Below are 13,396 nucleotides of genomic sequence, written 5' to 3'. Positions count from 1 at the left end.
TCATCTAAAAATTGCTGTACAACGGGGAACATAATGTTAACTTAAACCTAGGAATTTTCTTACGTGGTGTTGCTAATCTTTTCTCATGTTGTATTCTTCACTTTTTTCTTTATTATCATAGTCTTACCACAGAACCAACAATGAACGCCGTGTATATGTAGCTGAAATGTCCCAGGTAACTTTTTTACTTTCAAATTCTAAAGGTTCCTGTGTAAATTGTACTTCTCATTTTTCTAGGCTTTGATTGTTTGCTACAAAAACATGTTGGCATTCTAAAGGATACCAATTTTCTTTTTCTTTTTTTATTGTGAACATACTGTACAGAGGGGTTACAATTATATGGGCAAGATAATGAGTACATTTCCTATCAAGCATTGTAGCCTCCTCCTTTGTTTACCCTTCACATCCCTTCCCAGCCTCCCCCCACCCCCTCCACCCAATCCTCCCCCCCCACCAAAGTTGTAAAGTTCGTTTTCGACATGACAACTTGTACTTCTCATTGTTGCAACGGGTCCACCTGAGATACCAATTTTCTAAATATGGGACATAGAAAGGAAAATAACTTTTGAGAAAAGATAAAAAGGAGATAAGTTTCGCAATTAAGGTATTATTTTGCTTATTTTCTTCCTTAACAATATAATCCATATAATTCAAACAGATGAGTTAATATAACTCTGCTGTTATGAAATTTCAGGCACTTAAATTTCATAGTTGTACATGGTCGAGTTTAATATGTACATAGCATTGTTGGTATAAAGTGTATACTTATAAATACTGGATAGGAGAGGGATGAGCAGTTTTGTATGTGGTTTTCACAGTTTTTCATTTGTCTTTCAGGTTTTATATTGTTGGCATTATAGAACTTTTTAAAGTGTTGACAGATACCTTTTATTTCTGGTTCCTTCTAGTAAAAAATACCATCTTTATTTTGATGTCTTTTAAATTTACCCTATTTTTCATTGCTTATATAGCTTAATATTGACATTTACATATTTAATCAATATTAACTTTGCTTTGGTATGTATTTTAAGATTAGGGTATGAGTTAGCTTTCAATTCATGCTATACCACAGAAGTGGCCAAAGAGCAGTGGAATTATTGAATCTCAGAGAACAATTTAAATATAAGGAAAATAGCATACAGATGGTAAGTGCAGTCATATGAATGAGTAAAATGCGTGAGGGAGAATAAGGTAAAAAGAAGAATTGGTTTGGAAGATAACTCTGGAGAGGCTCGACAGTGATAGTCAAGGGAACAAAAAGTGGACTGCAGTCCTCAAAGCATAGCAAGTCACACAAGGAGCTCCAGAGGCTGAAAGACAACCTTCTCATAAGAGCAATCTGCTAACCAGCGTATCTAAGAAAGGAACAATAGTGGAATTCCAAAAAGGCATTATTCATGGGGATTCAGCCCCCAAAGAGAATATTAAAAAATTGAAAATAAAAGTCAATGCTACAGAGAGCTATTTGAGCTCATGGTGTTGACCAGGTAAGCAGTCTGAGCTGCTAGTGTGGTCCTTTTCAGAAGCCATAGGCTCCTTCTGAGGTCAAACAGAGTGCCTCATTTTTTCTCTTTCTTTACCATTAGTACAAGAGTGGAAAAAAGTCAGTATGAAACTATTTACTAAACGGAACAAGTATAGACCATGCAAAACCCATGTCATTAAGAAAATGGTGATCCATAATATACTATTGAAGTATAATATACTGTTGTTGTTGGTTGTATTTTTTTTGTCATTGGTGGGATTTTGAACTCAGGGCCTGGGGACTGTCCCTGAGCTTTTCCAGTCAAGTCTAATGCTCTACCACTTTGAACCACAGCTCTACTTTTGGTTTTCCAGTGGTTAGTTGGAGATAAGAGTCTCACAGACTTTCTGCCTAGCTGGTTTTGAACCACAATCCTTAGATCTCAGCCTCCTGAGTTGCTAGGATTACAGTCGTGAACTAGCGGCACCCAGCTGTTGAAGGTTTCTTTTACATATATATAAAGATTAAAAGTAAAAGCTCTTTTTTTCCTGAAACATTCACTTACTCTTGTTTACCTGAAAAATTCATTTAGGTGGAATTATCCTACTCTGATTATATAGAATCACAGAACAATCAAACCTTAACAGGTTCCTGGGAAGATGTTAATTCTGTCCCTAGTATAAATGTTAACATTTTCTTGCTAGAGTGAATTTTGGTAGTCTTTATAGTTAAAGATGGTTCTGGCCATGAGGAGAGTATAGTGACTAGAAAGGTTAATGGATGCTTGGCAGTTCTCCATGATGAATACATAAATAATTGATTCTTTAGTAGATAACTTGAGCTATTTGCTGAGTCTGTTGATGATACTTCTGCTGCTGTCTCTGTTGCTTTGTCTCACTCTCCACCCACTGTTTTCACTGAAATGGAGTGTCTTCATCTCATCATTATTCTCATTTGCACAACATGTATATCACAGAGTTACTGTTTATTAAGAAAACACAGACATATTGAATTACTGAAAAAATTGGAGAGACTGACTAGAGCTTGTTGCAATAGCCAATAAATTTAAGTTTTAGCTTCTGTTCCCATGAGCCTGGAATTTTAGGTCCATTTAGCAATGGATCTGAGAGAATTCTGAATGTAATGCTTTTGCTTTACAGATAAGAGACCTGAGGTGATTCTGTTTTAACCAGGCATTTCTAGATTTTAAAAAATATTTTTACATTTTATTTATGTATCTGATCATTATTTATTTCTTGAGATGTGTTAGTCCAGCTGGACTCAGACTCTTGGGTTCAAGCAATCTTTCTCCTTCAGCCTCCTTGAGTAACTGGGGCTAAAGACATATACTACCACACCTGCCTTTGCCAGACTGTTCAAATGATAATATTGAATTGTATTTGTCATCACTGGTGAAACTATCTAGGTTCCAGACTACCCAAACTTTTATATTGTCACTTTGGCAACTCTATTTTATTGTTGCTCATTTAAATACATAGCTAGCCTGTTTGAAATCTAGTCCTTGAGATACATTCTCAAGAACACAACTATCCAAAGTATTGTTTCCACTAAAATCACTTGCCTTTTCTGCCATCTCAGAGAAACTATGATACTGTTTCCTTTAGCAAAACAAAAACAACGACGAAAGACCTTCTGGTTTGCATTGTCAAAGCATCACAGAAAAGCTTCTTGGTGAGATCCGATCTGCCAGGTCCTCTCCAGTGTGGTCATGCCTATCTCAGTAGCCTCATCCTTGCAATGTACAGTTTGCACATGTCATGCTGCTTTTCTTCTGTTCCTTGTTATTGCTCCCTTGCCGTTCCTTTTACATAAGATATTCTTGCTATGATTTGTAACTGGCTCTTGTTGCAGGTGGAGCCCCTTGTTGACTGAAACAGTTGCATGTCCTGAGTGCCAACTTGATCAAGGCCTTTTATTATCATCTTCTACTGGTTTTGTTGTTTCCCCTGATAGAATGGTAACTATATATCTTTGTACCCTGGTCCTTATTGTAATGGGAGCATAACATAACCTCTGAATGAAAGAGGGATGAATAAATTGCATTATCTGCTATAACAGTCAAACCTGTCATTCTTAGAAAATGGTCTGATATCTTAACAGAAGGAACAAAGAATCCATCAGACATTAAATCAGTTTTTCTCCTTATCATCAAATTTATTCACATCTTTATCCATTATTCTTATCTTCAGATGGATTTCCTTCTTCCTTCCAAGGCTATCTGCTATTTGCTCTTTATTTTTAATTTCTCTCTTTTGCTGTGGTTTATTCTTTGCTTGGTTTATCCTTTGCTTAACACACTCAGTTCTTCCATCAAAATACACAAACCTTTTCTTTTTTGGTGGTGGTGGGGGGTCCGGTCATGGGGCCTGAACTCTGGGCCTGGGCGCTGTCCCTCAGCTCTTCAGCTCAAGGCTAGTGCTCTACTACTTGAGCCACAGTGCCACTTCCGGATTTTTTTCTTTTTGCTTATGTGCTGCTAGGGAATCGAACCCAGGGCCTCAGGCATGCAAGGCAAATGCTCTACCACTGAGCCACCTTCCCAGCCCCACAAACCTTTTCTTTTACTCCACTGTCTTCTTAAATTTACTATCTCAGATTTCTTTTTTCCAGCTAAACTTGATGAAAGAATGGATATTCACTACCTTTGCCTTTCACGCCACAACCTCTTTTCATCTCTCTTCTGACTACTGGAGTGATCAGTTACATCTGGCTTTTTGTGTGTGTGGGTGAGGTGTGGGGGGAGTAGTAGGGTGGGAATAGGGTCTTAAACTTGTTACAGAGCCTTAAACTTGTTACAAGGTAAGCATATGCTCTACAATTTGCTATGTCTTCAGCCTTTTTTATATGCTTTTCCTGCCCAATGTTTAGTCTACTATCCCCTTGAAAGTTGCCTTTCTAGGTTTAGGTGATGGAATCTCTATGTCCCTGCCCTTTATGAATGTTCTCATCACTTCTGATTGCCATTCCTAGGTTGATTGGTCTGTTCCTGAATTGCAGCTTATACTTATACCATCCAAAACTGTGTCCATTTTTCCTTCTTGAATTTAACAACAAACAACAGTGAAAATACTATCTTCTCTTCCTATTTATGCCCTACCATACCTATTGTTTCTGTTGTCTTGTCAACTTTTATAGTAAAATATATACATGTTTTATGTGTGTTTAATGTCTACTAACAAAACTTTCAATGTTCTATATCACATGGATAACTTAATTGTCACAGGTAATTGCATATTTATTTTAAAAGTCATATGAACTATGGAATTGAGGTAGTAAGAATTCTAGAATCTTTAGAAACTTTATCATATTGAAAAAGGCTATAATGTCTGCAAAAGGGCCTAGTTACAGAAAAATTAACTGAAAATGTGGCTGTTTCTTTTATCTTCAAAGTCAATCATGAAATGAAATATCTGCTCATTTTTTTCTGTATTTCAGGTTGTTGGCTCTCATCAAATTTTTAAAAGGCAACAGATGGATCAACTGCCTAAAATGAAAGAGAATCTAGTAAAAACGTAAGTCTTGCTGTATCTTTTCTTTCTAATTAATTTTCCTTCTGTGAATAGTACTGACAAAACAGGTATCTGTTATATTTTGAAAGTTGAACTTTGAGATTTTTAGCAACAATATAAAGTAGCAGATGGTAAGGGAACCTACAGAAGTTCTTTATCTCTAGTCACTATACATACTTTTTTAGTAACATCTTACTTTGTTTAAAAACTAAAACAATGCAATACCCAAGAAGAGATTAAACAATACCAGTAAATTACAATTTAAATGTAAAGATATAATTACAGTGTCAGCTTTAAATTGTTTAGTTAGGAAATATATTTATGCCAGTACACATGAAATAAATGTAGGTAACAGTATAGTTTATTGTTTCCTGTATAAATAAAACCAATTTATGATTAAAAAAACCCCAAACATTTAGTAGCTTTATAGCCACACACAATTTTCCCTGGTTCTATCCTAAGTAGAGAATTACCAAATCAGTTCTTATGTAATATTTATTATAGGGAAATATTTATATATAAAAAACTAAAAAATTGCCGGGCGCTGGTGGCTCACGCCTGTAATCCTAGCTACTCAGGAGGCTGAGATCTGAGGATTGCAGTTCAAAGCCAGCCCGGGCAGGAGAGACCGTGAGACTCCTATCTCCAATAAACCACTAGAAAACCGGAAGTGGCGCTGTAGCTCAAGTGGTAGAGCGCTCGCCTTGAGCTGAAGAGCTGAGGGACAGCGCCCAGGCCCGACAAAAAAAAAAAAAAACTAAAAAATTAAACCAAGATATATTAGTTACAAAGCAACTCTTTTTAAATACAGCTCAAAGCAAGAGGCAATAAAGGGATATGCAATGTAACAATTTTCTTTTGTGAAAATGATGTAGCAATATTTTGCCAATGTATATAGCTGGATGAATCAAAATGTTTGCTTGATTAGTCATAAATGATGCAAATTATAGTTATCTCAATACACTTTTATCTTTGGAAATATAGTGTAGTTTAAATATTAAAGCACATCCTGATAAAGGATATCCTTGAAAAACTATTAAACTTGCGTCAGAGATCCTCAAGATCCCCCCTATGATCAGTAATTCACTACAAGGATTCAGAATATATTTGTACCTGTGGCTAAAATTTATTACAGACAAAGGATACAAAGCAAAATCAGCAAGGAAAAGGACCATGGGAAGAGATCTGAGAAAACAGGATGCAAGCTCCAACACACTCTTTGGCTAGAGTTCCATAGACTATACTTAATTCGTTTAGCAATGAGCTGTGGCAGCATGTGTGAGCTGCTCTGAGAACTCATTAAATGCTTAGCACCTAATCAGGAGTAGATTCTCTACCTAAATTTCTCACTCAGCTGGCACTATACCACTTGAGCCACACTAGTGGCCAAGCTTTTTGCTGATTAGTTGGAGATGCAGTCTTACAAACTTTTCTGCCCAGGCTGCCTTTGAACCATGATCCTCAGATCTCAGCCTCCTAAGTAACTAGGATTTATAGATGTGAGACATTGGTGAATGGCCCAACTACACATTTTGAGATTGATGATTCCAGGTGTCATCAAGATCATGCAGGAGTAGGGGGCTCTGATTAGAGTATAAAATTACATTTTGGAGTAGTGCTCAGTATTTTTATATTTAGCTGATCATATACCTGCTCAATGACTCCACAGTTCTACTAGTTATATCCCAAATAGATTGTTACATATACAGGACCTACATAATAATGTTTATTTGTAATGGCCAAAGCTGAAAACAACTAAATATTGGTCACTACAAGAATGGATCATTTTATGTCTCTGTATGTGTGTGTGTGTATGTGTGTGTATGTGGTATATATATGTATATATATATATAGAGATATCTATAACAGTTTTTAAAACTACAGCATTTGAGTAATTATCATATTCTTCAGTGTCAGAGGTAAAACATATAAGTGTATAATTACATTTACATAACATTCAATGAAAGGCAAAACTTAACCATAGTATTAGAAATCAGGATATAATTACATATGGAAAGGCCAAAGGTACTAATAAATGGGAAGGATATGGGGCATCTTTCTTTCTTTTTTTTCTTTTCTTTTCTTTTTTTTTTGCAGTTGTGGGGCTTGAACTCTGGGCCTGGGAGCTGTCCCTCAGCTCTTCAGCTCAAGGCAAGCGCTCTACCACTTGAGCTACAGTGCCACTTCTGGTTTTCTACTGGTTTTATTGGAGATAGGAGTCTCACGGTCTCTCCTGCCCGGGATGGCTTTGAACCGCGATCCTCAGATCTCAGCCTCCTGAGTAGCTAGGATTAAAGGCATGAGCCACCGGCGCCTGGCTCATGGGGCATCTTTCTTTATGATGACAGTACTGTAGTACTTGATCTTGGCAGCAGTTATACTTCATTTTATTGTACTTCATGGAGCTTTAAGTTTACATTTTACACTATATATTATCATACTTTAAGCAATGTTTTAAAATTGTCAGTGGTTTTTAATGTTTGCTTGGGTTGATAGGCTTATATGTGCTTATATATGCTTATGCTCTTCAACTTTCATCTGTAATAAAATACCTCTGGTAATTAACTAGTAAAGAGAAAAGGCTTACTTTGCTTTGCAGTTTTGGAGGTTCCGGTCTCTGATCTGTTGACTTCATTGTTTTGGGCCTGCCAGGAGGCTCATAATGATAGAAGCACATGGCAGAGAAAAACTGTGTACATCAAAAAAAGATAGGGAACAAAAGCAAAGAATAAGCTGGAATTCCACTGTCTCCTTCATCAAGGACGTCTGTGGTCTAAGGACTTTCTTCCCCTTGGTCATGCCTCCTAAAGATTTCATGCAATAGCACTACTCTGGAGACCAAGACTTTTATTGTTTGCAGTTGTGGGGCTTGAACTCTGGGCCTGGACATCATCCCTGAGCTCAGCTCAAGGCTAGCACTCTACTGCTTGAGCCACAATGCCATTTCTGCTTTTGTGATGGTTTATTGGAGATAAACTGCCTGGGTTGGCTTTGAACCGTGATCCTCAGATCTCAGCCTCCTGAGTAGCTAGGGTTACAGGTATGAACCACTGGCGCTAAGCCTGGAGACCAAGACTTTAATTAACAAAATTTTAGCAGTCATAATGTTAAAATATTGAGTCTGATGTTCAGAATAAATACCTAATGTTTAGAAAATACCCAATTAATAGGAAATTCTATTTTTAAAAATCTATCAAAGTGGGATTAGTGTTTGGCTGAATATCATCCATTATATTCTTGTTTTGTGAACTCATGACCACACTTTGCCTTTGAAAAATTTATTCCAGCAATCTTCACACATATTGAGTTGAAAAACAGACTTGTTAAGATAAATAGGGAAAATAAGTTCTAAAATTAAGTTGGGAAATATCCAAAAAAATTGACAAAAGCTAATAGGTAACTTGATTGACTGACCAAAGCACCTACTTAACTGAAAACTACATTCCTGCAAGCAAGGAACTCAAGGCTAATTATCCCAGCAGTGATTCTTTTTTTTTTTTTTTTTTATGGGTAATTATCTAGCAGTATATTTTCTTTTTTTTTTTTTTTTTTTTTTAATTTAATTTAATTTTATTTGTGAACATACTGTACAGAGGAGTTACAGTTACATGGGCAGGATAATGTGTACATTTCTTACCAAGCATTGCAGCCTCCTCCTTTGTTTATCCTTCACATCCCTTCCCAGCCTCCCCCCTCCCCCCCTGATCCCAATCCTTCTCCTTCCTCCCTCCCCCCAGCCCCCCCCCCCCACCAACATTGTAAAGTTCGTTTTGGACATGACAACTTGTACTTCTCATTGTTGCAACAGGTCCACCTGTATCCTTAAACAACTGGTTTTTCCCCATCTCCTCCACAAGTTATACTGACATCAAATATAGTGAAAGCAAGGGTTATACTGTGGGGGAGGGACATACAAAGCAACAAAGAGATAATCTTATAAATGTGTTAGAAACACATGCATGAAAGAAAAAAACATTAAAATACACATCTAAGGGTTCATTTTCCTGACATCACATTATCTGACCTTTTCCGCTTGACTCATACATATACTAGATATTACAAATAAGGGAAACCATGGGACCTATGTTTCTTTGGGCCTGGCTTACTTCACTTAATATAATTTTTTCCAAGTTTTTCCATTTCCTAACAAATGGGGCAATGTCATTCTTTCTGATGGAGGCATAGAATTCCATTGTGTATATATACCACATTTTCTTGATCCATTCATCTACTGAGGGGCATCTGGGTTGGTTCCATATCTTAGCTATGGTAAATAATGCTGCAATAAACATAGTTGTGCTGGTAGCTTTAGTGTGGTCTTGTTTGTAAACATTAGGGTAAATGCCCAAAAGTGGGATTGCTGGGTCATAGGGGAGCTCTATGTGGAGTCTTTTGAGGAACCTCCATACTGCTTTCCAAAGTGGTTGAACAAGTTTACATTCCCACCAACAATGAATTAAGGTTCCTTTCTGTCCACATCCCCTCCAGCATCTGTTGTTGTTAGAGTTCTTGATTTTTGCCGTTCTCACTGGAGTGAGGTGATATCTCAATGTTGTTTTGATTTGCATTTCTTTTATGGCTAGGGATGTTGAACATTTCTTCATGTGTCTATTGGCCATCCTTCTTTCTTCTTCAGAGAAGTTTCTCTTTAAGTCTTTCGCCCACTTATTTATTGGGCAGTTGTTTCTTTGAGGATTTGTTGTTGGGGGGTTTAATTTTTTGAGTTCCAAGTATATTTTAGATATGAGACCCTTGTCCGTTGTATGGCTAGTAAAGATCTTCTCCCAATCCGTGGGCTTTCTATTGATCTTGCTAGCTATGTCATTTGCCCTGCAGAAGCTCTGCAACTTTATGCAATCCCATTTGTCCAACCTTTCTTTGATTTGTTGTGTTTCCAGGTCTCTATTCAGAAAATTTCGGCCTGAGCCAAGGAGACCTAGGGTTTCTCCTATTCCATCCTGTAATGTTTTCAGAGTGTCCCCAGCAGTGATTCTTAAAAGTAGCAAAATGTAAAGTTCACTTTCCCCCTTTGTGTGCAACTTCGCTTTTTTTGCCTATGAAAATTTTATAGAATGAATAAAAACTCTACAGTAAGAAAATAACAAAGCAGTCCTTGGTACCTTGGAATAAAATGACTTGTGGGAAATTTATTTTAGCACTCATTAAGAGTCAGATTGGTTTGAAAACCTCCTTTAAATTAAAAAAATTAAAAAACCGTCTAGAGTAAATATAATCAACTTACCCAACATTAGGACAATAACTCAATAAAATGTAGTGATACTATAAAGTTAGAAAAATTAGATTCTCAAAGAATACATACTTGACATGGAAAAATACCTATACCCATAAGTAAAAATAATATGAAATAGTATAATGGATAATGGATGGTTTGTATTTATTTCTTCTTGTTATTTTCTAAAATAATCTGTGTACTTTATAATTATTTTAAATTATAATAAAAAAGAGAAATAAGAAAATGCATCCATTTAGATACCTTGTAAAAGTCCTTAAGTCAAAATAACAAAATGAATATTTATGTAATAAGTTCAATTCAGTATCTTAAAAAGTAGTGAGAATTGAGGTGATAAATAAAAATTTTCACTGGCTTTGGAGCAGACAAATCAATTTTTGGCCTCATCAATTATTATTTAATGTGACAATATAAGTAGCCATTCTCAGACTCACCAAGCTTGGGACATTTTCAGCAATTAGTCTTCAGAGATACTTTCGGTCCTTTTGTCATTTCTCTCTCCTTCTGAGATGCTCATTATATATACATTAGTACACATGATCAGGTCTCATGGGTCTCTGAAGTGCTCTCTCTCTCTCTTGCTCTCGCTCTTATTCTCTTTCTCTCCCCCTTGTCTTTATTATCAGTTGTTCAGACTGAATAATTTTCATTGATGTATTTTCAACTTCATTTATTCTTCTGTCCTAATCTGCTGTTAAGCTCTTTCACTGAATTTTTCATTGAGTTTTTTTTTATTTTTCAAATTCAGCAGGGCTTTAAAAATAATTATCATTTTTGTAACATAATAGATAAAGAAGGGTTGAAAATTCTTTCAAGCTTCATTTAGAGGCTTGAATTTTCATTGAAATGTCTGATTACCTGAAATGTCCATTTACAAAGCTGCTCTTACTTGACCTAGTTTGGAGATGACCTAATGTGAAAAGCCTTTTTTCCCTCTTTTTTTCTATGTGCTAGAAAAATTAGAAGAGGGAAAGAGCTGATGTTCATGACCAACTCTAGGGCAATTATACATAGCTCAGTGTTCTGGCCACCTTTCCATTACACACACACACACACACACACACACACATTTTCTCTCTCTCTCTCTCCCTTTCTATCTGTCTGTCTGTCTGTCTATCAATCCATCCTCCAGGATTGCTTAAGAGTTTAAAGAATGCTACTTCTGGAGCTGGGAACGTGGCTTACTGGTAGAGTGCTTGCTTAGCATGCATGAAGTCCTGGGTTCGATTTCTCAGTGTCACATAAACAAAAAAAAAAAACAGAAGTGGTGCTGTGGCTTAAATGGTAGAGTGCTAGCCTTGAGCAAAGGAAGCTCAGGGACAGTGCCCAGGCCCCTGAGTTCAAGCCCCAGGACTGGCAAAAAAAAAAAAAAAAAGTTACTTCTGGTTGTTTTTGTGAATTTCTTGTCATTTTTATGGAGGACAGAATTTACATGTTTGGTTGTGTGGGGTTTTTTTTTGTTTGTTTTTGGTCATGGATCTTGAACTCTAGGCCTGGACACTGTCCCTGAGCTCTTCAATGCAAGGCGAGCACTCTACCACTTGAGCCACAGCACCACTTCCGGTTTTCTGGTAGTTAATTGGAGATAAGATTGTCATGGACTTTCCTGCCTAGGCTGGTTTTGAACCATGATCCTCAGATCTCAGCCTACTGAGTAGTTAGGATTACAGGCATGAGCCACTGGCGCCCGGCAGAATTTACTTCTTGATTAAAATGAAAACAATAATTTCTTACTTAATCATTTTGGCTGACATACAGCCCTAATCAAAACGTATTTTAAAAGCATATTGCCTGGAATTAAAGAAGTTTCCCACTATCTCAAGTAAGAATATATGGAAGATTAGAAGGATAAATTAAATAAAAAAAAGATTTCAGGAAAACCTAAGGAGAGGAATTTTATAGATTCTTATTACTTTGCTTTTTGTGTTCCACTTCATGGCCTTGCTCTATTTTCCTAGCTTTAAATTCCAAGGACAAGTGTTTGAATAGTTCATCTCATATCCTTAAACAAAGCTTTCCACATTAGGGTACTTGATGGGCAGCTTTCCAGCTTTTAGAGCACCTACTCTTGAGCTGGTTACCTCTATTGCTGTGGTGAGATGATGTGTTAGAATATGTGATGATCTAAGATTTAACTGCAAGTAGAAAATATACACCAGAAGATCTGCAGCTCACAGATTACAATCTGGAGAAGTTCAGTGAAATGTACAGTTCTTTTGCTGTGACATATAATGTGTTTGTTATATACAGTAGTTACTGAAAAATCATGATTACTGCTTTATTTCAGGGGAAGATTCAATCCAGTTAACCAGAAGACAATGATTGTCAAGAAAGGACCAGTAAAAAAGATCACAAGATCAAACCATCTTCCAAAACTCCACCCATAATTCCAGCTCTGGGTGGATTTCTATTTCTTCCTTCTTTTTTCATCTGTGGTATTCCACTTGTGAAGCTAATGTCCAATTCATTTTTCAGGGAATGAAATAGATAAGAGCTATCAACTTTCTCTTTAGTTCTTTCTTTGTCTACATCAAAGACCTAGTCTTTACTAGTCCCAAAATGTCTAATAGAAGTGTTCAGGGTTTTAAAACAATTTTTAGAAAATCTGAAGGATGATATAATTATATTTACTTTTACTAATATTATTCTTGATTTTCTCTGATAGTAACCTTAATAGTGTATTTGTTTTCTAGTTGGATACTAATGTTTATAATATTTTACAATCTTTTTTATAACTGTGACATACATCTTAGATATACATATGCTTATATGCTTATTCTCATAGGTGAAATTATTGGGCTTAAAAATTGCAGGAGTTACCCAGAGATAAGTGCAGCTTTCAATTAATAGTGTTTTTACCTGTATCTGGCACTAAATACAAATTCTGTTTTGTATTACCAGTAATGAATACCAAATGAATTTCTTTACCTCTGTTTTAAAGAAGGATGCATAAATTTCATATGACTGAATAATTGTGTGTGTGTGTGTGTGTGTGTGTGTGTGTGTGCAAGTGCACCACTCCTGGGGCTTGAACTCAGGGCCTGGGTGCTACCCCTGAGCTGCTTTTGCTCAAGGCTAACACTCTACCACTTGAGTGGCCACAGCTCTAATTCTAGCTTTTTGGTGACTAATTGGAGATAAGAGTCTCAT

At 36.4% G+C, this 13,396-nt stretch overlaps 1 protein-coding gene across 1 annotated transcript in view; it reads left to right on the top strand.

The window, feature by feature from the left end:
* Window positions 1-12,633, top strand: part of Ccdc169 (coiled-coil domain containing 169) — a 36,523-nt gene extending 23,890 nt beyond the window's left edge. The window contains exons 6-8 of the mRNA XM_042685749.1: window positions 122-175; window positions 4,922-4,998; window positions 12,534-12,633. Coding sequence (XP_042541683.1) covers window positions 122-175; window positions 4,922-4,998; window positions 12,534-12,633 — 231 coding nt within the window. The remainder of the gene's footprint in view (window positions 1-121; window positions 176-4,921; window positions 4,999-12,533) is intronic.
* Window positions 12,634-13,396: the final 763 nt, after the last annotated feature.

This window comes from Dipodomys spectabilis, unplaced genomic scaffold (genome assembly GCF_019054845.1).
Source record: "Dipodomys spectabilis isolate Male_0828 unplaced genomic scaffold, ASM1905484v1 ptg000095l, whole genome shotgun sequence".
Lineage (NCBI taxonomy): Eukaryota > Metazoa > Chordata > Mammalia > Rodentia > Heteromyidae > Dipodomys > Dipodomys spectabilis.
Note: the sequence above shows the minus strand (reverse complement) of the source record. Positions and strands in the feature narration are given on the sequence as shown.